The 24,026-nt window shown below is 50.5% G+C and overlaps 1 protein-coding gene across 1 annotated transcript in view; it reads left to right on the plus strand.

The window, feature by feature from the left end:
• The window catches only part of PTPN5 (protein tyrosine phosphatase non-receptor type 5), a 44,077-nt gene that overhangs the window by 7,844 nt on the left and 12,207 nt on the right, over positions 1-24,026 (plus strand). Inside the window, 5 exon segments of the mRNA XM_070428171.1 lie at positions 6,165-6,241; positions 22,556-22,635; positions 22,637-22,750; positions 23,210-23,293; positions 23,540-23,617. Coding sequence (XP_070284272.1) covers positions 6,217-6,241; positions 22,556-22,635; positions 22,637-22,750; positions 23,210-23,293; positions 23,540-23,617 — 381 coding nt within the window. The 5' untranslated portion in view covers positions 6,165-6,216.

Below are 24,026 nucleotides of genomic sequence, written 5' to 3' on the forward strand. Positions count from 1 at the left end.
ATAAACAGCTGCCTATAGCAGCAGACAAAGTAAGAGGCAGAGAGAAGTGTAAGATGGGGAGGGGTGGGGGCCTAGATGAGAGAGCTTGATAATTCCCAGAGGTCAGGGAGTGCTTCGTGGAAGAGGTAATGTTGGGAATGAGTAAGACTGGGCAGGAGGGGGAAAGGAAATTCTAGGCTGAGGGAACAGCATAAACAAAAGCCTAGAGGTGGGAGTAGACAGGTCTGATTCAGGGAATGGGGGAGTCTGCTGGGGTCAGAGCTTCAGGAGGGTAGTAGGAGCTCTGTGTTGACAGAAAGGAGTGTCTAGACGGCCCAGGCAGCTTCAGAGTGTGTAGCCCAAGGTAGAGGGCTTGTTAGTCTGGGGTTGGGACAGGAGATTCCTGGGTGCTCAGCCTCCCATCCAGGAATCCTGGTTTCAGCACTCCAGCTCCTCCTCTGCCTCCCTCCCCAAACCTGTCAGCTGTCTCTCTGCCTAAGCAGTTATTACTCTGCCTAAGTCATGAGCACCCCTGGCATCCACTCCAGGATGCCTCTTAACTGCACCCACTCACCCCTCATCCCACCCCCAGGTAGAAGTGAAGCGCTCCCGCCTAACCGGTTTGGCTCAGTGGGTAGAGTGTTGGCCTGCGGACTGAAGGGTCCCGGGTTCAATTCCGGTCAAGGGCATGTACCTTGGTTGCGGGCACCTCCCCAGTAGAGAGTGTGCAGGAGGCAGCTGAATCGATGTTTCTCTCTCATCGATGTTTCTAACTCTCTCTCTCTCTCTCCCTTCTCCTCTGTAAAAAATCAATAAAATATATATTTTTTTAAAGTGAAGTGCTCCCAACCCATCTTGGATAGATCTCTGATAGAACACATCGTCCAGCCACAGCAGTTACCTGTTCTGTCTCCACAACCAGTCCCGATCTCTGAGAAGATGGGGCAGGCTGGGCCAGGGGTCTGCAGCACCCAGCACGGGTGGAGTCGCTGCGTGGTGCACATTACCTTCACACGTGTGAATGCACTGATGATGTGATGATATTGAAGCTGCAAGGGACTTAGAGTCTGACCACTTGCTTTATAGATGAGACCTCAGGGACCCAGGGTGAGAGGGAATTGCCCCAAGTCATAAGCATGTTGAGGACAGAATTTCAGTGAGGCTTTTGATGCACAGAGGCACTGTTCACAAGAGCCCAGAGGAGGAAACAATCCTGATGTCCATCGCCTGATGAACGGAAAAATAAAATATAGGACATTCTCTCAGGCAGGTATTCAGCCAGAAAAGGAATGAAGTACTGTTGCAATTGCATGAACCTTGAAAACATTGTGCTGAGCAAAAGAAGCCAGACACAAAAGACCTACATACTGTATATGATTCCATTTATATGAAATAATCAGAATAGGCAAACATATGGAAATATGAAGCTTAGTGGTTGCCAGGGCCTGGGAGAGGGGAGAATAGGTAATAACTCTTTAATGGGCATGGGGTTTCCTTTCGGAGTGATGCGTCTGGAACTGGATAATGGTGTTGGTTGAACAGCATTGTGAATGTATTAAATGCCATTGAATTGTATACCTGGAAATGGTTAAAATGATATATTTTATGTTATGTGAATTTTGCTACAATAAAAAAAAAAAAAAAAGGAGTTAGTTGGGGCCAGAACAGATGCCCTAAGCTGGGGCTAATGTCCATTTCTTAGAGCTGCTGGCTCCTGTTACTGACCTCCCCAGCCCAGGCCATGGGTGGAGGAGCCTGTGGCACCTCTCCGTGTGGGGAGCCCCATGGTCAGGCAGGAGAGGGCTGCCCACCCCAGGAGGCAGGACTCCTGGCAGCCAGGCCTGCTTCTTGCTCGTGTTCTTCTGCTGAGGCCTAGCCCCCATCGCTTCCTCATCCCACTGACCAGCCTGCTTCCAGTTAGCACCAAATGTTCCATACATCTCGGGCCCCCGGGCCTGGCTCTTGCTATGTGCACTATACAATGGAGGTCTTTCCCTTGTGATCCCTCCTCCACCTGGAAACATCCTTTAGGAACCAGTTCCTATCTTCCCCTTAGAGAAGACGTCCCCCTCCCCCTGCCCCCTCACCACAAGCTGAGCTGAGCTCTTCCCAAGGTGTCTCATGCATGTATCAATGAAAGCAGGCGTGGGTACATCATGTTTGCACGTGTGTCTCCCCAGGAGGACTGGGAGCTGTGGAGGGAGGGCCCTGGCGTGTCCATCACTGTATTCCTGGGACACCTCTGGTGCCTGCTCATAGGAGATGCTCAGCAACTGCTTGTTAAATAAGGCAAATGGCCTTGGGAAGGTTCCCTTCCCTCCCAGACATTCTCCATCATTGAGGGAGGGACAGGCGAGGTGATGTCCCTTTGTCTCCAGGGTTTTCTGGTTCGAAGAGCAACAGTGGGTGGCCACTCCAGCAAGTCGCTGCCTGTTGTCACGGTTTTCTGCTCCTTTGCCCGCTGATAGAAGTGGAGAAGGAGCTAGAAGGAGCCTGCAGCAATCTACTGCAAGCAGCTATTTCTGCTCTTGGTGAGGAGAAGGGAGGGCAGTGCCCAGAGACTGGGCTTCTCCATGTAGCCTGAATGGACCATCTTCTCTGGGAATCTAATTAAAACCCTCCCCTGAACAGCCTAGACATGTGGGTTTGGGCTGAGGGTACCTGGAGTCCTTCGACTGCAGGTTCTTATTCCATTTTCCTCTACAGACTCGAGGTGCTACTCTTTCTGCTTTTCTGATTATGAAATTAGTCATTTTCTAGGAAGCTTATTTATAGAGTCCTCTGCACACATGCAGCACCAAGCTATTCTGAACACAGCTTGGGGCCCGGGAGGCTTAAGGTGTAAAAGCGTCTGTGAGTCACCCCTGGGGCCCCTTCCAGAGGTATCTGGATCCCTTGGTTGCTTTTCGCACCCAGCTAGGGGGCAGCCCTCATGGACTGTTCTTAAGCAGGGGTGTTCTTTAGGATAAAGAAAAAGCTCTTTCTCAGAATGGGGAGGTTAGGGATAGGCGGGTGGGGTTTTTGTGGTTGTTTTTTTTTTTGGTTTTATCCTCACCAGAGGATATTTTTCCATTGATTTTTAGAGAGAGTGGAAGGTAGGGGGAGAGACACAGAGAGAGAAACATCCATGTGAGATTGGTTGCCTCCCACACACACCTTGACCAGGGCTGGGAATCAAACCTGCAAGCAAGGTACGTGCCCTTGACCAGAATCAAACCTGGGACCCTTCAGTCCGAGGGCTGATGCTCTAGCCACTGAGCCAAACTGGCTAGGGCAGGGATAGGCATTCTTGGACCCAATTTCCGTGGTCACGATGTACGGCCTGGGGCAAGTCAGACCCCATTTTGTGCCTCAGTTTCCTCCTCCGCACAGTCACTGCTCCAGATGTGTGACTCTGTGACCGCTCTTGACAGCAGCTCTGGAGGAGGATTCCAAGTGGCTTAACAAAGACCTGCCAGCCAGGCAGCTCAGATGGTAACCATGTTGGAGGTTCCTGATGGTTTTTCAAGATGGCCAGGGCAACATTCATTTACTCAGCAAGTATTTAGTGAACACTTACTATGAGCCAGCCACTGTGTGAGACTTTGAAAATAAAACAGAAATGGTGGTCCCTACCCTGTTGTAACTTCTGGTCTAATGGTTGAGGTAGATGTTAATCAAATAATGGCATAAATCAAAGTGAAATTTCAAATTGTGTCAAGTGCTATGAGTATAAAGTACTGAGAAGTAGAGATGGGGGAGCTTTCTGGGTAGAGAGGAAAGCGTGTACAAATTCATCCTGCATAGAAGAGCCTGACCAGAGTGCAGAGGTCAGGAGGGAAAGGGTCCTGAAATAAGGCTGGGGAGATAAACACGGGTCAGACCATGCAAGGTCAGGTAAACTTTGTTAAAGGATCTTGGTCTTTGTTCCAAGTGCAGTATGATGCCATTCGAGTCATTTTTCAAGGAAGGTTATGTGATAAGTGTTGAGTTTGGAAAGAGTCGATTCTAGCTCAAGCCTGCCCCATTCAGTTGTACAGGTTGGAGAATGCACAACCTATGCAGCCATATGTGTGCATTGGAGCATATGGAGAATGTTTTGGAGGCCAGCCTGAGTGGATGCCAGAGACCGGTTAAAAGATTGCCTCGATGCCCGGCCTGCATGGCTCAGAGGTTGAGCATCAATCTATGAACCAAGAGGTCGTGGTTCGATTCCCAGTCAGGGTACATGCCTGCGTTGTGGGCTCGATCCCTAGTGTGGGGTGTGTGGGAGGTAGCCAATCAGTGACGCTCTCTCATCATTGATGTTTCTATCTCTCGCTCCCTTCCTCTCTGAAATCAATTTAAAAAAAAAAAAAAGATTGCCTCGGCAATCTAGGCATGAGATGCTTGGCTTGGACCGAGATGGAGGTGGTGGAGACGGAGAAAGGTGGGAGGACTCAGGAGACATTTAAAGGGCCCTCTCTGCAGCAGAGCTCAGCTCTGAGATTTGGGATTCTCAGAGACAGTGCCAATTGCAATGAGGAAAGAATGGAATATAATGCAATGCCAGCTGTAAGCACCTTAACCCAGCCTGTCTGCCCTTTATTATTTCAGCCCAGCCTCAGGGCTGGTCCGAGAGGCAGGATTGCAGGACTAGTGGGCAGAAAGGCCGCTGACCTCTTGGGCTTCTTGAAAGTAGTATGCTAGTGGGGCTGTATTAAAGGTCCTTTCGGTTGCCAATCTCAGAACTCCAACCCCACGAGCTGAAGCTAAAATGTTGGACGTTATGGAAAGGATTCTGAGGCATCTCATGGCCTCGGTGGACATGTTACCCAATCAAGACTCAGGATGGGCCGGAATGCAGCAGCTCCGAGGCCCTCGGCAACAGATGTTTCGGACCTTTTCTCCAGGGCACTGCGGCTGCCGTGATTCAGCCCCAGCACCCCAGGCTGCAGGCCCTCCGAGTGTGTTAGAAAAGTGCAGGCAAGAGCATCTGATTGGCCCAGCCTGGTTGGTGTGCCCAGCCCCGGATCAGCCATCCACTGACAGGAGTCAGGCATGAAGGGCAGGCAGGGCCCACTGGAGCCCACATCTGCATTTCCAGCCATTCCCACAGTTGGGAGCCCCTGTGAGCTGTGCCGTTGCCCTTAGATGATGTCTGTCTACAGACACTTCCAGGGGTCTGTCTGATCCACAGCAACCTTTTTCCAGCTTATTGGGTAAAGGGGAAAAGCTAGACGCCAGTGTAGTCCTGGAAGGTGCCCTCATGGTCTAGAACAGGGGTGGGCAAACTTTTTGACTCGAGGGCCACAATGGGTTCTTAAACTGGACCGGAGGGCCGGAACAAAAGCATGGGTGGAGTGTTTGTGTGAACTAATATAAATTCAAAGTAAACATCATTACATAAAAGGGTACGGTCTTTTTTTTTTTTTTAGTTTTATTCATTTCAAACGGGCCGGATCCGGCCCGCGGGCCGTAGTTTGCCCACGGCTGGTCTAGAAAGAGGGTGTTCTGATTTCAGAAAGAAATAGAATGTTTAGAATATGCAAAAAAGAAGACACACACACATATAGCTACTTCTAGCTATTTCTGGAGAAGCGTTTTGCATACCACTGTCCAGTGCCTGAGGCACAGGGCACTTGCAGTCCTTGGGGAGCTGGGCACAGACGGTGTTACTCAGACCCCTCTATTTGCTCACCAGTGCTCTCAACTTTTAAACCCACAGTAACTAAGAGGCAGAACAGCACAGCAGTGAGCGTGAGCCTGGAGTCCGAGACTGTCATTTCATACCAGCTCCCACCCGAATGATGTGTGTAACCTTGGGCAAGTTCTTGAACTTCTCTGAGCCTGTGTAATGATTCCTAATTCATGAGGTCACAATGAAGACTCTATGATAAAATTTGTAAAGTGCTTTGCCCATGGTAAGCCCCCCTTGAAATCTAGAGATGAGGAGGAGGAGGAGGAGGAGGAGGAGGAGGAGGAGGAGGAGGGGGAGGAGGGGGATGGTCGTCATAGCGATGCTACTGTCGCCGATGTCACATGGAAGATACCTGCAGAATTCTTCTGGCTCTGCAGCCTGACCCTTCTGTTGGTCTCCTAAGGTCCCCCGATGGAGTGGGCTGGAGTTATTCCAGGGGACACAGTACCAGAAAGGAAGGCTTTTGATCTCTGCTCAGGGTTGTCTTGATGCCAGCCTCATCTCCCGTTTTTTCATCCTGCTGCAGGAAGGAGAGAGAGAACCACGCTGCTGATGACTCCGAGGGAGGGGCCCTGGACATGTGCTGCAGCGAGAGGCTGCCGGGTGAGTCTTCCGAGCACCCAGATGCCCCCCAGAGTTCCAGATGGAGGGAGAGAGCCTCAGATGACACTGGGGCTGGAGTAATGCCTGGTTAGCTGGGAGCCTGCTTGAGAGGAGTGACTCAGCTGGTCCATAGATCTTCATTTAAAAGGGGATTTGTTTTTCATCGTTTGGAGCTGCTCTGGCTCCCATGGAGGGAAGAGCCGGTGGCTGAGGGTGTGCTGGGAGGGTGGAGAGCTGGGGAGTCCAGGGCTGGCCAGTACATGACCGCTGACCAGTAGTGTGCTGTGCAGGTTTCAAGAGGTAAGATTAGGAGATGCAGCCTGACTGTGGCATGAACCCAAGGTGGGGTGGATGATGTGGAGACACCACCTGGCAGCCCTGTTGAGAAGCCTGGTTGGGAATGTCAGATTATGCTGCTTGAGTCTGGTTGACCACACCTGGGGGGAGCCTGGCTGTCTGAACCACGGGCCATGTCACCAGAGAAATATTACCAAGGCACTCCTGCCCATGGGCAGATGTCCCAGTTGTAGACCAAATGCCCAAGTCATGAAAAGTGAAAGGAATAAAGGGAAGGAATGGGGGGGAAGATTTTAGTGTTGTTGTTTTTCTTTTTAGAAACTTTTTAGTGGTTATTTTTCTTCTTATAACAAATATCCATTGTAGAAAATAAAGACAAGGGGGAGAAACAAAAGAAAAATTACCATTTTCATTGCTTTCCTTCCACACCTTTTTGTTTAAAAGCAACAACAACAAAAACAAACAAACAAAAAAAACAGCCCTAGCTGGTCTGGCTCGATGGGTAGAGCGTCAGCCTGAGGACTGAAGGGTTCTGGGTTCGATTCCAGTCAAGGGCACATGCCTGGGTTGCAGGCTTGACCCCTGGTAGGGGGCGTGCAGGAGGCAGCCGAGCAATGATTCTCATTGATGTTTCTATCTCTTTCTCCCTCTCCCTTCTTCTCTCTGAAATCAATAAAAAATATATTTTTTTAAAAAGCAGCCATTTGAATTATAATATTGAAATCCCAAACCTGTAGTTTTTCAGAAATCTCATGATTGACAAGGCACCTTAGAGTGGGATCTTCAGTGACACTCTTTAATTTAAGATAGACATTTAAAACAACTAGGTGTGCCTCTAAAGCAAGGACTCTTTAAGATAAACAGTTATTTCTCTGACCAGTGGCTCTGTTGGTTGGAATGTTGTCCTGTACACCAAAAGGTTGCAGGTTCGATTCCTGGTCAGGGCACATACATAGGTTGCTGATTCGATCCCCCATCAGGGTGCATACAGAAAACAACCAATTGATGTGTCTCTCATATCAATGTTTCTCTCTCTATCTCTCTCTAAAAAATCAATAAAAATATATCCTTGGGTGAGAGTTTTAAAAAAATAACATAAGCAGTTATTTTATTCACACCATGAGCCAGGGTCCCAGCTACTGCTGAAGGTCCTCAGGTGAGCAGAGCCCATGGTGCAATTCACACTTTATCCAGTAGGCGGTACCCTTGCTCAAAACACTTTGGACTGCCTGATGGGATGGTGGCCTAGGACAGGAGCCACTCCACAGTTGTGGGGACTAGAAACAACTAACTTGAAGGAAAAGTTCTCCAGAGGGCTGTGAGAGCTGTCTGTGACTCTGAGAGACTGTCTTGTGAAGGGGCAGCTGGTTCATTCTGTGTGCCTCTTAGGAAGACGGCATAAGCTAATACATAGAAACTAAAAAGGGGCCCGTTGGCCCACAAGATGCAGAACCTTCTTTCTGACTCTAAAAGTGTCCAGTTATAGAACTTGTTAATTGAAGAGGAAGAAAATGAGTGTTCCATCATTGGAGGCATTCAAGTATTATCTGGATAGAGATTGGAGAGGAAATTTCCACAGTGGGTGGGAGGTCAAGATGACATCAAAAGTCCCTTTCAACTACTAAACAGCTCTGTGATTCAGATATGAGTCATAGAGTTCGGAGATGATTCTACAACCAGGGACGGCCCTACTGGCTAGAAAAAAAAAATCCATTTTGGAAAATAGGACATGATGTATATTTGTCCAGAGAGTAGCATGGTGGGGAGGAAAGAGCATGGGTTTTGGCTTTTGAGTCTGGCTGTTTTGTTTACAGGCTGTGTGTTAATGGACAAGTCACTTAACCTTGCTGGGCTTCTAGTACCTAATTTGTACAACGACAAAATGGTTATTTATCTTCACAAAGATTAAATAAATAAAATCACACATGCACTTCACTTATTCAACAAACATTTATTGAGCAACTACTGTGTGTCAGGTATTATACTAGGTGCTAGAGATAATAGTGATGAAAAAAGCAGACATAGTCTCTGCTCTGCTTTGAGTTGCTTCTGGAAAACAGGACGAAGCTACAGCAGAAGGGCCACAGTAATAAGCAAGTTTAATCCCACCCTTCTCTCCCATTCCTCCCTGAAAGCCAGCAACCAAGGTAGAATGGAAGAGGAGCATTGGTTATCTCCACTGGAGCTGGCACATTGCCTTTCTTGTGCTATGTGCACTGTTCCAAATGCTTTTACAGGTATATGTCATGTAATCCCCTCCACTAACCTAGGGAGTCTGCATCACTTGCTATCCCCATCCCCTAGATGAGAGGACCCAGGCCCAGGCAGGTTAGGGAATCTGTCCAGGTCACCTAGCAAGTGTTTGGTAGAGTGAGAATTCACTCCAGGCCATCTGTTCAGAGCTCATGCTCCTGGCCACCACCCCATTGCGCTTCTGTTGTCACCATGGAGCCACCATCATCTTCTGGAATCCTATAGGTTGAGGTAGGAAGAGCTAAGGGGTGTCTGTCCCCAAGGAGAATTTTGGAGGAGATGATAGAGGTCACTGTGCATAGCCCCTTCTCTGTCCTTCCTCTGGAAAACCCTGCCGTCCAGAAGCCAGGCATGTTGTGTGCTCCCCTAGACCCCACAATGCCATCTTGATATGATATTGAAGTAACTTTTGCCTGTTTCCTCAATGGGACCGTGAACTCCTTGAAGGCAAGTACCTCTCTATTTCATCCTCCAGGTCTGACATTCATCCACTCATTTCTTCATTCCTTCACTAGCTAGTCATTGAGCATCTGCATGTAAACACTGAAGATTCAGCAGTGCACCAAACTGAGAAAATGTCCAACCCCATAGAACAGTAGTGTTTACTGGTTAACAGCAGGGACCCTTGACAGGTGTGGCCCCACCACTTACCATGGGATGATCATAGGCAAGCTGCTTAACCTCTCTGTGCATCCCACTTACAAAATGGCAAGAATAATATTCACTGCCAGGTAGAGTTGTTTGAGGGTTAAATGAAATAATAGAGAAATTAGAACAGTGTTTGGTACATAGCAAGTGCTACACAGGCATTTTTTATTAAGGGAAAGATAAATAAAATAAGTAAAATATATAGCATGGTAGGTAAGTGCTATGGGAAAAATTAAGGCCAAGAAGCCAGGGATGGGAAAAGGATTGGAGGTTGGTTCTGGAACTTGGTAAGGAGTAGAATTCCACAAATGTTCATCAGGTGAAACCACTCACCTGAATTGCAACTTGGACATAAAGGGAGATGGCAGGCTATAAAGACCAAGAGAATTGGGGTGCTGGCCCTTTAGAATGAGCCCATGGGCACTGCAAGCAATTGGATAATGATAGTGTAAAAACACAGTCCTCGAGTAATCTCTCCCTCTCCCAGCTGTCTTCCCTGCTGGGCGAGACCAGAAGCGAGGCAGAGTGGGGGCCAGCCATGCCTGATGACTCACTTATTCCTACACGCACTGCACTGCCGGGCTGGGGCAGCATCGCCAACACTCCCAGCCACAGCCACCTAGACCTGAGCCGAGCAGGTCATGCAGTCCTCCCTGCTTGAAATTTTCGGGTGAAAAGATCCTCAGGCATCGCCAACACCTCAGGCAACCCATAGCTGCCCCAGGGACAGGCATGCTTGCTCACAGGGCACTCCACGCATGTGCTCACACACTCATATGGGTTCTCACTTGTCACAGCCTCATGCTCACATGCTCACGTGCACACACCCACACACAGTCACCCAGGCACGCACCCTGTCTCTCTGTCTCACAGAGCCCTGTGGAAGCACACCCCCACCTTCACGCTCACACCCCTGCCAGTCTTCCTCTTGCACACTCGAGCTGTCTTAGCTCCATGGCTCCATCATGCATCCCCTTCCACCCGACATGCTTTTAGAGATGGACAGACTTGCTTGCTCTCGCCTTCCCTCTTTAGGTCTCTTTCTCTCCCACATCCGTGCCCCTTCTGATGCACCCATACAGACAAGCAGGCATGCTCCTTCCCTCCCGTTCTGTGCCCTATTCCCAGGCCCTCCGTTGCCCACTGTTCCTAGGTACTGTAGCCGGCACTGGGTATGTACCTGGGTGCCTCCTCCACTCCATGCACACACACACGTTTATTTTTCTTCTCCCCTCATGCACACACTCTTTTTCACATGGTTACCCTTCTTTTCTTCTTTTTCATTCCTCCTTGCTTGCTCACTTATTTGCTCACAGTCACCCAAACACATTTATACATTCCAACTCACACTCCCCCTCTTCCGCGCGTAGGTGTTCACATTCGCAAGAAACCAGGCAACCCTGCTGGTGCTGGGGCCTCCGCTCCTTCCCCAACCGGCACCACTGTGGGCCTAGCTTGGGACCAGCACCTTCTTTAGGGATACGGTGCAGAGGAGGGAGGTAGATAGGCGACAATAGGAACTAGTGATGGCATGACATCACCAAGTATTGCTCTGTGTCTCCAGTGGGCACATGGGCAGGCCTGCTCCTAACATTTGCAGGGACCTAAGCCAGGCTGCAAATGGGGCCCCAAGCAGTACATCACCCGCTGCTCAGTTCTACACTGCAAGGGCCCCTGTGTACATGCATGTGGGCACGTCAGTCTGTGTGTCTAAGCGTGATCTACACCCCGCCCCAATAGCTGTTCCTTGGTCACCCCTCAAACCTAAAGATCCCGAAGCAGGAGGCCATGTCCACCCTCAGAAGGATGGTCCTGCACCCAAGCTGGTTTTGGGCCCCTTGGGCAAGGAGCTCTGGAGTCCCAGGAGCCAGAGCATGGCCTGGAGAGGGGAGCATGGGCACACCGCCTGTGCCCCGTGGGCTGCTCATCCATGGGGAGTGGCACAGCCAGAGAAGAGGGAGCTAGGGCCCGGTCTGAGGACACATGCTCTTGGGAACAGGGTGTTTCCACAGCCCTCCTGTGGCTGGCTGCTGGCCGGAGCCATGATGTATGTCACTGCCACCCTGAGATTTTAGGATGTTATGATTAGCTGGCTGTATGCAAGGTTGTGAGTAGACACTGAGGTTTGAGTAGGCCATTCATTGTCCATTTAATAGGAGCAGCTGGCCTTTTGGGCCAGTGGCTCTGATACCCACTCCCTACCTAAGTCCCAGGGCCTTGAAATCTACCCTCCGCCAGCCTTAGGCTCTGTATCATCATAGGTATCAAGTGGACCCTCCTCTGAGGGGAAGAAGGTCTAGGTTTCAGCAAGATGCCACTGCCCATCATGGGTAGCCTTTTTTAAAGTAAGGAGGAGGCCTGTATTCTGGAAACCTCTGCTGTCCTAATCTGGCAGCGACTCCGGCTGGCCATCAGGGAGGGTAGGTCATAGCTTTCATGGCCGTACCACCACAGCATGGATCAGCTCTTAGGCCAGAAGCCAACAAGGACCAATTGAAAAGGCAGCCTGACCCTGTTATCGATTTGACAACTTTTTATTGAGCAGCTGCTCTGTGCCCTATGCTGTGCCAAGCACTGATGATACAATGAAGAGCAAGACAGACCTGGGGTCCCTGCTCTCAGAGAGGGTAGGACTCCATGGAAGGGCGCAACAGTAATGTAACCCTATGTTGGGGGTCATGGAAGGCCTCCTGTGACCTGAAGGATGAGTAGGGTCCTGGTTCATGTTCTTGTTAACCAGCTGTCAAAGCATTTCAAGGAACAAGTTAACCTCATAATGACCAGTCCCCGTTCTCAAAAAGCCCCCAGTCTGGTGCCTAGCACTGGTTTAAACTGTGCTTCTGCCCTCCACCCAGCCCAGGGTCACCCTCTGCCAACCTGAGCTACCCACCCAGGTAATCCTGGCACCTCCCACCAGGGTTGACCCTCAGCCACACCCAGCCTCTCACGCCTGCCTCTCCCCAGTGTGAGTCCTGGTCCATTGTGGAAGCCCTCATGAACCGAGGAATGAATAAAACTATTTGTATCAGTTATATTTTGCTACAATATTTTGTGTTCATATACTTTGTCTATTCTTTTTTTAATAGTTTTTTTTGTTTGTTTTTTGGTTGCAGTTAACATACAATATTATATTAGTCCCAGATGTACAACATGGTAATTAGACATTTCTGTAACTTAAGAAGTTATATGTGTATGTATTTTCCTTTGTAAATACTGTGTTCTGTTAGACTTCATTCTTTTCACTCAGCAGTGTTTCTGAAGTCCTTCATGGTGCCATATGTACTGATCCTTTGCTCCTAAGGGCTGCATAGCATTCCCCGGTGTGTTCCTAGACACTTGGCCTAACTGCTCCCCCAAGCAGTGGGCCTGCAGATGCCTCCACTTCTACCCCCACCCCCACCACAGATAGCAAGGAAGGGAACCTCAGCTTACATACCCTCTTAGGGACTGTGTGAGAATTCTTTTAAGCAGAACCACCAGTTTCCAAACTTTCCTACTAGGTTGATTCCAGGAGAGGATCTGAAAAAAGCTGAAACAGAGAAAACCAGGTGGGTGGAGTCTGGAGAGATAAACAGAGACCAAAGCATGCTGGGCCTTCGTTCTTGGCCATGGCAGAATTTTGGTCTTTATCCTAAGAACAAGGGGAAGCCATTGAATTAAACTAACGCTCAAGATATTTTTTTACGGCAGCCCTGGGTCTTTAGTACTGGAAGGTCCCTTAAGGCCCCATTGTTGTGCCCAGTTCAGAAGGCCTGTGAGGTCTAGGAAGCCATTGAGGTGCCCAGGGTCACTCAGCCTTCTAGAGGCAGAGCTGAGCTGCCACTTTGCCAACAGTGTGAGGTTTTGGGTGGTAGAGGGCCATCTGAGGCTGGCAGCCTCTGGAGGATTGGGGTCTGTTGGCACTACCCTCCTGGGAGTCTCGGGTAGTGCTCACCTCCTATCACCTAGACCAGCCGTGGGCAAACTACGGCCCGCGGGCCGGATCCGGCCAGTTTGAAATGAATAAAACTAAAAAAAAAAAAGACCGTACCCTTTTATGTAATGATGTTTACTTTGAATTTATATTAGTTCACACAAACACTCCATCCATGCTTTTGTCCCGGCCCTCCGGTCCAGTTTAAGAACCCATTGTGGCCCTCGAGTCAAAAAGTTTGCCCACCCCTGACCTAGACACTCCTAGACCTCCGAGGACACTTACCGGGACCCAGCCTTCTGCTGCCATCGGGCCTCAGCCCTTCAGATCCCCACAGTGAAAATTCCCATGTTGCCTTCATGGGTGAGAACTGAACCAGAGGGTTAAAGATCTATGTGCCAATCCTGGTTCTTACTCTGTGGACCTCAGTTTTCTAATCTGTGAAATGGAAGGATGGAAGATGCCCTCCCATGCATTTGTGCTCAAGTCTGGAGCACTGGAGACTTCTGGTACCCCATCACCCCCGGACTTTTCTATGGGTTCTTTTAGTTCTCAGTGTTGGGGGAGGAGGATGCTGCACCCTCAGTGTTTCATTGACCCTTTCACCCTTGTACTTCTGGGCCTCCACTCCAGAGAGGCACAAAGAATTGGGCCTTTGTGTGCAACAACAAAGCTGTTTGGTTCTATTTCAGATAGAACCATTTTATTATATCCCATCCAAAGAGTACTTGAGTTGTGTTTTGTTTTGTTTTGAAAGCTTGTTAGCATTCTGGTTTTAAATAACTGGCAGAAACAAAGCTGCCCCACTTCTGCCACCCCCGGTCCGTACCCACTCCATCCACGGCTCCAGTTGCCAGCCAGCAGCCTCAAAGCCCCTACCCACGTGGGGACAGGGATCCATTGTCCCCCTACAGGGCCCACCTGGCAGATGAAAGGGAAGTCCTTGCTGCTGCCTCTGCCTCATCTCTCTTTTTCCTTCCTCTCTTTCCCCCTCCTTTCTCAATGATTGAGCTTTCACGTGGGCCAGGCACCAGGTTAAGCTCTTTGCAGGTTTTACTTTATCGTATCCTCAGAATCCAAGGGGCAAATTGTATATCTATTGTCCGGAGCAGCGGTCACCAACTGGTGGTCCGCGAAGAGATTACGTCTCTTACCCAAGGTCACATAGTAAATGGCAAAGGCAGGCCTCAAACCTACATCTGTGTGACTCCAAAGCTTTCACTGTGAGCCACTAGCAAAAGTTACCTCCCTGCCCTGGCCAGTGACTCAGCTGGTTGGAACGTTGTCCCGTACCCCAACCCCAAAAGGTTGCAGGTTTGATTCCAGGTCAGGGCATAATACTGGAAGCAACTGATCGATGTTTCTCTCTCACATTGATATCTCCCCTCCTCCTCCTCCTTCTCCTCCTCCTTCTCTCTCTAAAAAAATCAGTAAACATATCCTAGGGTGAGGATTAAACAAACAAAAAAATCTGCCCAGCTGGTGTGTCTCAGTGATTGAGCATTAAGCCACGAACCGGGAGGTCATGGTTCAATTCAAGGTCAGGGCACATTCCTGGGTTGTGGACTCAATCCCGAGTAGGGGGTGTGCAGGAGGCAGCCGATCAGTGATTCTCTCTCATCATTGATGTTTCTATCTCTCCCTCTCCCTTCATCTCACTGAAATCAATAAAAATATATTTTAAAAGTAAATAAATAAAATAAAAATCTACCTCCCTAGAAGCAAAGCTAGAGTATGTGTGGGGACAGGAAGAGCTGCAATACAGCCTGGAGGGTCAGGTACTAGAGATATTTCCTATGACTTGGAAGTCTACCTACCGAGAGCATCCACACACAAGGCCCATTCTTGCCTCTTGACCTGCCCCGTCCCTATTACAGCCTCTCATGTATCTGCAAAGAGCGTTCAACCCTCCTGACCTTCCAGACTAGGCATCCAACACACTTGGTTCCCAGGCCTCCCCATCATCTTGGTCCCAATCTAGCTTTTCTCTGCCCCCGCCTGCCAGGGTATGATAGATAGACTGTCCCCTCTGTCCTGGAATGGCTGGAGCTCCTTCTCAGGCTGACTTCCCCCAACAAGGAGGAGGAAGAAGCAGCGGAGGCCCAGCCTGGGGCAGACAGCATGGTGTCTGATTAAGGGGACAGATCCTAGCCCTGGCCCAGTAGCTCAGTTGGTTAGAGCCTCAGCCCACTTACACCAAGGTTTCGGGTTCAATACCCAGTCAGGGCACATACAAGAATCAACCAATGAATGCATAAATAAGTGGAACAAGAAGTAGAGGTTTCTCTCTCTCTCTCTCTTTCTCTCTCTCTCTCTCTCTCTCTCTCTCTCTCTCTCACTTTCTCCAAAATCAATAAAGAAAAAATAAAAAGATGATGTGGAGTAGAGAGCAGAAAACCTGAGTTAGTCATCTAGTGTGTTGGTTATCAATATGGGCTCTGGAGAGAGACTATCTGAGTTCTGGTCTTAGTTTACCCATTTAGTAGCTGATGTTGGCCAAGTGACTTGACTTCCCTGTGCCTCAGTTTCGTCATCTGTAAAATGGGAGTAAGGGTAGCACCCACCCTCTAAGATTGTTGCGAAGGCTAAATGTATTAGTATATGTAAAGCACTTAGAGCAGCACCCAGCACATGGGAAGCACTCATTATGTGTTAGCTAATAGTGGTCACGGTAGCGGCCAACATCCTGGCTCTGCCATTGGTCAGCTGTTGACCTTGAGCAGCCAGTTCCCACCTCTGAGCCTCAGTTTTTCCATCTAAGAAATTAGCAGACTAGCCCACATGCCCCTCGGGGCCTGTCAGGCTCTGACGTCTTTGTTTCTAGAAGCCCAGGCAGGACTGAGCGTGATGTTCTGTTGGTCCAGGCCCCCTGAGACCATGTGGTCATGGCTGGGAGGTCACCCTGCCATGTTCGGGAAGGGAAGAAAAGCTGAATGGGACAAAACCAGCCGCCCTGCTCATGTAAACAGGGACAGGCTGAGCCAGCCTTCCGTTCCGGTGTTCCGGTGGGCTAGCAGCTGGCAGCGCCAAGGATGAGTCACTGACAGCAGCAGCCACGGGCGTTCCATCTCAGGCGGTGCCAGCCCCGGGCACTCGGTAGCTGCAGAGTTTGATGGTGGGACTCAGGTGCTGGGTGACGGGAGGGGATCAGAGTACTCCCACATGACCCAGGTCAGTCTGAAGGCCGTTTGCCTGGAGACTTTACCCAGGCTCCCTAGAGCTTTGGCCTGGGACCTGGAGCTCCTGTCTTCCAGGATCTCTTCCTTCCATACCGTGTGGCCTTTGAGGAGCCAAGAGCTGGGGATCAGGCGCACAAGCTGTACCTGGTTCGGGGTTCCCCCAGATACAAGGACTCCATCCCTCTCTCCCTCCCAGCCTCTCACCAGCCCCCAGCCTTTGCTGCGATGACCCTTTCCTAAGAAGCAGTGTGGCAAAATGGAAAGATCACTTGGTGTCAGGAAGCCCTGGGTTCGACTTCAGGTCTGCACGGACTCGAGCAGCCACTTAACCTGGCTGAGCCTCGATTCCCACGCCTGGAAAATCCCCTGCACCCCGTGCAGGCGCGTGAGGAGCTGGCGCGCGCGATCTTAAATCACTGTCAGCAAGCTGCCTCTGAGTCAGAGTTTCGTGCGTGGCAAAGCAGCTACCTCGCTGTGAACTATTGAAAAGCCAGCCCTTGACAGAAGCAGCCGCCTCTCACCAACACAACGGGGCTGATGATGCGAATATCTACCTCACAGGGCTGCCGAGAGAAGGAAATGCAACTGCGTGTGCAGATGCGCTTTGGGAACTGCATAGAGCCTGCCCGGCGGTGGCTGTTGTCATTCCCAAAACTGGATAGTGAGCAGGGCAAGGAGAAGCACTGACGTCGTCTCTGGGCGTGGGCCCAGGACCACAGTGATCTGTGCAGGCAGGGACTGTTTGAGCCTCTCCGAGTTCTTGGCTAAGTATATCATTGGTGCTCAGTAAATGTGTATTGGGCTCACACATGACTGAGCAGAGACTGAAATCAGCCCAGTGCGCCCCCTCCCCACTTCCATGATTTTCCGTCACAGACCTCTGCTCCCCCTGGCTGAGATCAGGGGTGCTTAACCCGAGGTCCGTGAATCCCCTCCAGAACTGTACACAGAATATAGTGTGTTTGACAGTGAATCTTCCTGAGTAAAGAAGTGTTAGAGTTCTGCCCAGAAAAGCTCTGAAAGGTGAGCACCTGCCAGGTGCTCAGTGAGCACCCGCCCGTCGGATTCATTTGGCTCCCAGGACTGCCAGGTAGCCTGTGGATTCAAAAGGAAGAAACAGCCTCCACCTTTGTCTCTGAGAGGTGCGTGCAGGGCCCCACCAGCCTGCAGTTTTCTTTCCTGCAAGTTAGTTAACCTGCCATCTTTCATATGCAAAAGCACTGATCATACATCATCAGGGGCCTGTCTTCTGAGTGGCTGTTCTACAGCTGGCTGGGTCTCAGACAGCCATGCACAATCTCCCATGTCCTACCAAAGGCATTTGTTTGTGTGTTTTTTTCTTTTTTGAAATTTTTTAAAAATTTAAAGATAGTTGGTGTACAACCTTTATTGGTTATATCAGTTTCAGGTGCATATAATATAGTGATTCAACATTTTTATACCTTACAATGTGATCACTCAACTTAATCTAGTAATTATCTGTCACCATACATACTTATCACATTACTAGAGGCCCAGTGCACGAATTCGTGCACCAGTGGGGTCTCTTGGCCTGGCCTGCGGGATCAGGCTGAAACTGGCTCTCCAACATCCCCCAAGGGGTCCTGGGTTGCAAGAAGGTGTGGGCCAGGCCAAGGGACCCCACTGGTGCACGGGCCGGGGAGAGATGCAGGAGGTTGGCTAGCTGGGGAGGGGCTGCGGGAGGGCTCCAGGGAGTGTCTGGCCTGTCTCACTCAGTCCCAGTCAGCTGGACCTCCAGCAGCAAGCTAACCTACCGGTCGGAGCATCTGCCCCCTGGTGGTCAGTGCACATCATAGTGAGCTGTTCAGCAGCCTTAGCATATCATTAGCATATTATGCTTTAATTGGTTGAACAGGCAACCGAACGACCAGACACTTAGCATATTAGGCTTTTATTATATAGGATTATTGATTATATTCCCCTTCCTCTTTTCACCTATCTCCCCAACCCCCTCACTTCTAGTTACCATCTGTTTGGTTTGTGTTTCTATCCATTTGTTTATTTCTTTTTAAATATGTTTTTATTGATTTCAGAGAGGAAGGAAAAAGGATAGAGAGATAGAAACATCAATGGTGAGAGAGAATCATTGATCGGCTGCCTCCTGCACTCTGCCTACTGTGGGGATCGAGCCCGAAACCTGGGAATGTGCCCTTGACCAGAATCGAACCTGGGACCCTTCAGTCTGTAGGCCGACGCTCTATCCACTGAGGCAAACCAGCTAGTGCTGTGTTTCTATCCATTTAGATATGACCAGTGGGAGTGGGAGTCAGTGCCCTGAAACAGGGCATATTAACTAGGCCTCATGGTATCTAATCTCAGAACTGAGATCTCTTTTTCAAAATATTTTTTCTCACTAAAAATAAATATATGTGTATATATACACATACATATGTATATACTCATACACGCATTTATTTATTGAAGAAAATCTGGAATATATAAGCAATAAAAAAAATCACCTATAATTTCACCCTCTTCCAAAGAACTGTGGTTAGCACCTGACTTCTGTTCTTCCCACTAACTGTGTGCGTTATGGAGCACTCACTGTGTGCCAGGCATCGACTGCGCTGCAGGCTCTGCAGGCACCATCTCATGTCAGCCCTTGTCTTACATCTGGTATCCTCCCCCTTTCTATATGCACATTTACACTTTCTTAGTTTTTAAGGCCAAGGGGATCATACTGTTTTGTAACCTTGCCTTCCTCACTGCATAGCATTGAAATTTCTTTCTATGTTATTAAATATTCATCTACAGGATCATTTATAACATCGGCATAATGTTTTATTGCAGGCGAGTTCCGTGCTTCTCAGACTGGGGTGCATGTACCCCTGAGGGCAAAGCCACAGGATAAATGTAGCACATTCTCCTGAAGCATAAATTGGATTCGAAGCTTTGGGAGGAGAAAAAAAAACACATTATTGCCCTAACTGGTTTGGCTCAGTGGATAGAGCGTCGGCCTGCGGACTGAAAGGTCCCAGGTTCGATTCCGGCCAAGGGCATATACGTTGGTTGCGGGCACATCCCCAGTGGGGGGTGTACAGGAGGCAGCTGATCGATGTTTCTAACTCTCTATCCCTCTCCCTTCCTCTCTGTGAAAAATCAATAAAATATATTTTTTTTAAAAACACACATTATTTTAATATTAAAACAAGTGTGTATATACCATAGTGTAAAAGAGCACCCATGAATTTTAAAACAGAGCGGCCATGTTCAAGATTGTTTGAGCTTGTGTTCTCCCAAGACCCAGCCCCTGTCCTCCCGGGTGGCAGGAACATCTGAGAGGCACGGAGTTCTAGTTCAAGCCCCTCATTTTACAGATAAGGCACCTGAGGCCCAGAGAGAAGGAGGGAGCTTGTGTGCCCCTCCCAGCCTTCCATATTTGGCAGCATCCCTCCACTGCTTCATCAGAAGGTGTAGGTGGAGACCTTGCCACTTGAGTAAAAAACCTCTGCGTATCTATAGTGGAAACTCTTGGCTTCCTGCATGATCCCATCTCTTAGCAGTAGTTTTGTTTTTCTCTTCGCCTTGCCGGCCAGGATCTGAGCTGTGCGCTCCTGTGGTTCGTAACTGTAGTCTCTGTGGGCAAAGGTGGAGGCCCTCCCCCAGCCCCCATGGACTCCAGCAGCACTCAGATTTGTCACTTAATGCACTGTATTGTAAATATGAATCCACTCGTCTGTTTTACCCAGGAGACTGGGAGGCGTGTGTAATCATTATCATCATCTGACATGTATCAAGCACCTTCTAGATGCTTCCAGATAAAACACCATGCTGCATGTTTTATCTGAAGTCTTCATAACACCTTTTCAAAGCAGGTATGATTGTCCCCATTTATCAGTAAGAAGACTGAGCCAAAGATGATTACTTACGCATCATCATTCACTGATAAGTATTTGCAGCAGGATTACATGCCAGGACTTAGGTTAAACGCTGTGGACAATCATGATGAACAAAACTGATACCACTCCTGCCCATATGGAATTTCCAGTGGGGGAGATGATATTCAACAAATACATGTTCTTAAATATGTTTTTTAATTGATTTCAGAGAGAGGAAGGGAGAAGAAGAGGGGGATAGAAACATCAATGATGAGAGAGAATCAGCCAGCAGCTGCCTCCCGCACAACCCCCACTGGCGATCAAGCATGCAACCTGGGCATGTGCCCTGCCCGGGAATCGAACCAGGACCTTCCGGTTCATGGGTCGATGCTCAACCATTGAGCCACACTGGCCGGCTCAACAAATAATTGTACAAACTGTAGTGAGTGTAATGTGGCCCTGAGCCTGTCCAGCTGCCTCAGTTTAAACCCACCTCAGCCACTTACCAGCCAGCCTCATCTTGGTCTTCTGTAGAAAGAGGATAATAGTAGTATCCACTTCATAGGAGCACTGTGAAGCGAGCAAATCAGCAAAGGTAAAGCCCTCAGAGCAGGGCCTTGCACATTCCAGGGGTATTGCTGCTGGTGGGACGAAGGAGAGGCTTAGGGTGCCCGGCGCACATGATAGGGCAAGGGCCTACGTCTGGTGACACTGGTTGAGTTCTGCAAGAGGAATGGGAGTTAACGTGGCAAAGTGGGGGGATGACAGGGCGTAGGGGGTGCAGGGTGTTGGAGGTATGTTCCAGGCAGAGGGAATCGCCTGTGCCAAGTACCGAGGGTGGACTCACCTGAGGAAATGCACGGAGTGTGGCTGGAACACAGCAGGTAGGGAGCCATACAGGTCAGCATCTGCAAAGGAGGCGCCTGTGGTGGAAATGCAGCTGTTTCCGGGACCTGCGCTCTGCTTGGCGCTGTAGGTCCAGGCCACGGGAGAGGCTTGGTCAATGTCCCGTGAGCGAGCGAGCGAGCACAAGGACAGACAGCTACGTTGGCCTCACGTGGTCTTGCTGTGGGTGTTCCATTGTCCCCCAACCAGAAAAGGAGTCCATTGTCCCATATACACAGCGGTGTGTGGACAGTTCCATCCCCACTGTCAAGTGTTACACAGCCCGGTTGCTGGTCCCTCTCTTCTTGGCAGTAGACTGGAACGTGTGGGTTTGGATGGGGATCTTCCACATCCGGGACTCAGCAAGGTCACTGCTGCTGCTGAAATCCCTGTACTGCAGTCAGGGCCCCAGATCTAAACCAGTGGTGTTCAGACTCTCTCAGGAGTGGAAGCCTGTGTTGAAATGATCTTAAAGGAAACCCAGTAGGTGGCACGGGGACAAGCAGAGCTTCCACAGGCAGAGGGACTCCGCGCTTGGTAATACCCGGTGCACCTGAGTGAATACTAGGGCTCCACAAAGCACAGTTAGAAATCCAAGGGCTGAGCCCAACTCTCACTTTCCAGGTGTGGAAACTGAGGCCCAGAGAGGGGGTGACCCTCCCAGGGTCACACAACAAGGGACAGACCCAGAACTGAGTTCCAGACATTGGATAATCAATTTTATTACACCCAGATTTTCCTACCCACCACCCTGCCCGCCCACACACCTCCTCAGTTCGGGGGCGGGGAGGGGGGGTGGGGGTGTCTCGAGGTTGGGGAAAGGCTGTAGCTAGGATCTTGTCATGTGTCCAGCCTCCAGCCCCAAGCCCCAGTCAGAGCCCAGGGCATGGGAGTCAAAAATCCGGAAGGCAGGCGTGGGCGGGTTATTCACGTGCACAACCTGGCTGTGCTGTGTTTTCTCTCTCTCTCTCTTTAATTGAGTTTGAGGTGGTTGTTTTTTGTTTCCTTAAGAAATGGAAAAGAATGAAGCTGCATAAACACAAGGATGTTAACTCCCTGAAAAACCTCCTGCCATTTTAACTCTGTTACTGGAGAAATAAAAGAGAAATAATTTGTCCACCCACACTTAGCTGTTTCTGACGAAGGTAGGTGAATATTGCTTTGCTAATCGAGGGTGACTGCTGGAAGTGGAGCCACGCTGACTGATCCCGGATCGAGAGGAAGGCACGGCAGCCCCAGGAGGAGCGGCCACCGTGGGCCCACGGCCCCGAGTCAGCAGCCGGCTGTCCTCCTTCCACAGGTCTCCCCCAGCCGGTAGTGATGGAGGCCCTGGACCAGGCCGAAGAGCTCACGGACTCGCGGAGAGAAATGCCACCGCCACCCCCCTCCTTCATCGCCCTCTGAGCCAGCTCAGAAGCCGCCACCTCCGGGCACCTGGAGCCACTCCCTCACGGTCAAGAGCAGCCTGTGCCTGTTGGCTGCCTCCCAGTTCCTGGTAAGGACATCACAGGCCCCAGGAGGGATTGGAGAGAGTGCGGGTTGAGGGACAGCCCTCCACCTCCTCCCCAAGCTGGCCACCTGGGGATGCCGAGAAGTGAGGGTCCTGCTTAGTGCCCCTCGGTGACTCCCAGCCCTCAGCTGGAGTTCTGAGCTACCGCCTCCATAGCCAAGCCCCTCACACCCTGCCCTCTCTCACCCCAGGAACAGGAACAGCCTCCTCCCAAGCCTCTAGCCCTTCAGGAGTCTCTCTGAGGACTTCCTGTCTCGGGGGGGCCCTTGGGAAGGGCTATCCCTTGACTCCTGTAGTCAGCTCTTCCCCAGAGAGAGTCCCGGGCCTTCTTTAGCACGCAGGACCTGGGCCCTTCCCTCGGCTGTGCAGGCTGGACCTTGGGGCCAGGCTGGAGTGGGAAGGGGCGCACAGAGCCCAGGCTCCTAACTCAGTGCACTTGTCCAGCTTGCCTGCGGGATGCTCTGGCTCAGCGGCTATGGCCCCAGCTGGTTGCAGAATGCCACACTCCTGGAACAGCTGGGACCCAGGGTGAGTAAGCTCCAGGACTTCCCGGGCAGGGGCAGCGGTGGGGGGCCTCCCTTCGCACCAAGTCCTGCGCAGGCCTTCTCTGAGTTCCAAAGGTACCCCAACCCCCTGGAGCTCTTCTCCCTGCTCCCCACCCAGATCTGATCTGAAGTTTTCAGAGCCTTGGTTCTGTCCCTGTTGAAACAGATGAGAACTCTGCCCCCTCCCCACCCCCCCAACCACCTTGACCTGTCTGTCTGGTGTCCCCAGGCCTGGCTGGGCGTTGGGACCTGGGAAGTCCCCAGTCTGCTGCTGGTCTCTCTGTCTGTGCTCCTCGTTACCAGCCTGGTAAGGTGCCTCCTGACCCTGAGGCCTGATCCCCACCAGCCCCCGTTAGACATTCTGGGTAGGTCTGAGGGATGGGCTGTTTGTCTCTCTCCATCAGTGTGGCCCGCATGGGGTGAGAGCACCTTCAGAATTGTTCTACAGTGTTCTAGGCAGGGGAGCGGGGCCAAGGCAGGGAGAAGACAAGTAGGAGCCCCCGCAGCCCACCAAGAATCCCTCAATCCACAAGAAGCTGAGAGGTCGAGGGAGGGAGGGAGGGGTCAGGGAGGGCAAGGTGGGGGGTGGAACCTGCCATCCCTGTGAGGGGCAGTGCCGTGCAGGTAGCTCCCAGGAGAGCAGGGCTGCTCTAGACATATTGAGGGGCAAGGGGCTTACTTCCATGCGCAGCCCACCAGCGAGGGGGCAGCAGCAT

This window comes from Myotis yumanensis, unplaced genomic scaffold (genome assembly GCF_028538775.1).
Source record: "Myotis yumanensis isolate MYYU_CA2020_CCGP unplaced genomic scaffold, mMyoYum1.0.hap1 SCAF_10, whole genome shotgun sequence".
NCBI lineage: Eukaryota > Metazoa > Chordata > Mammalia > Chiroptera > Vespertilionidae > Myotis > Myotis yumanensis.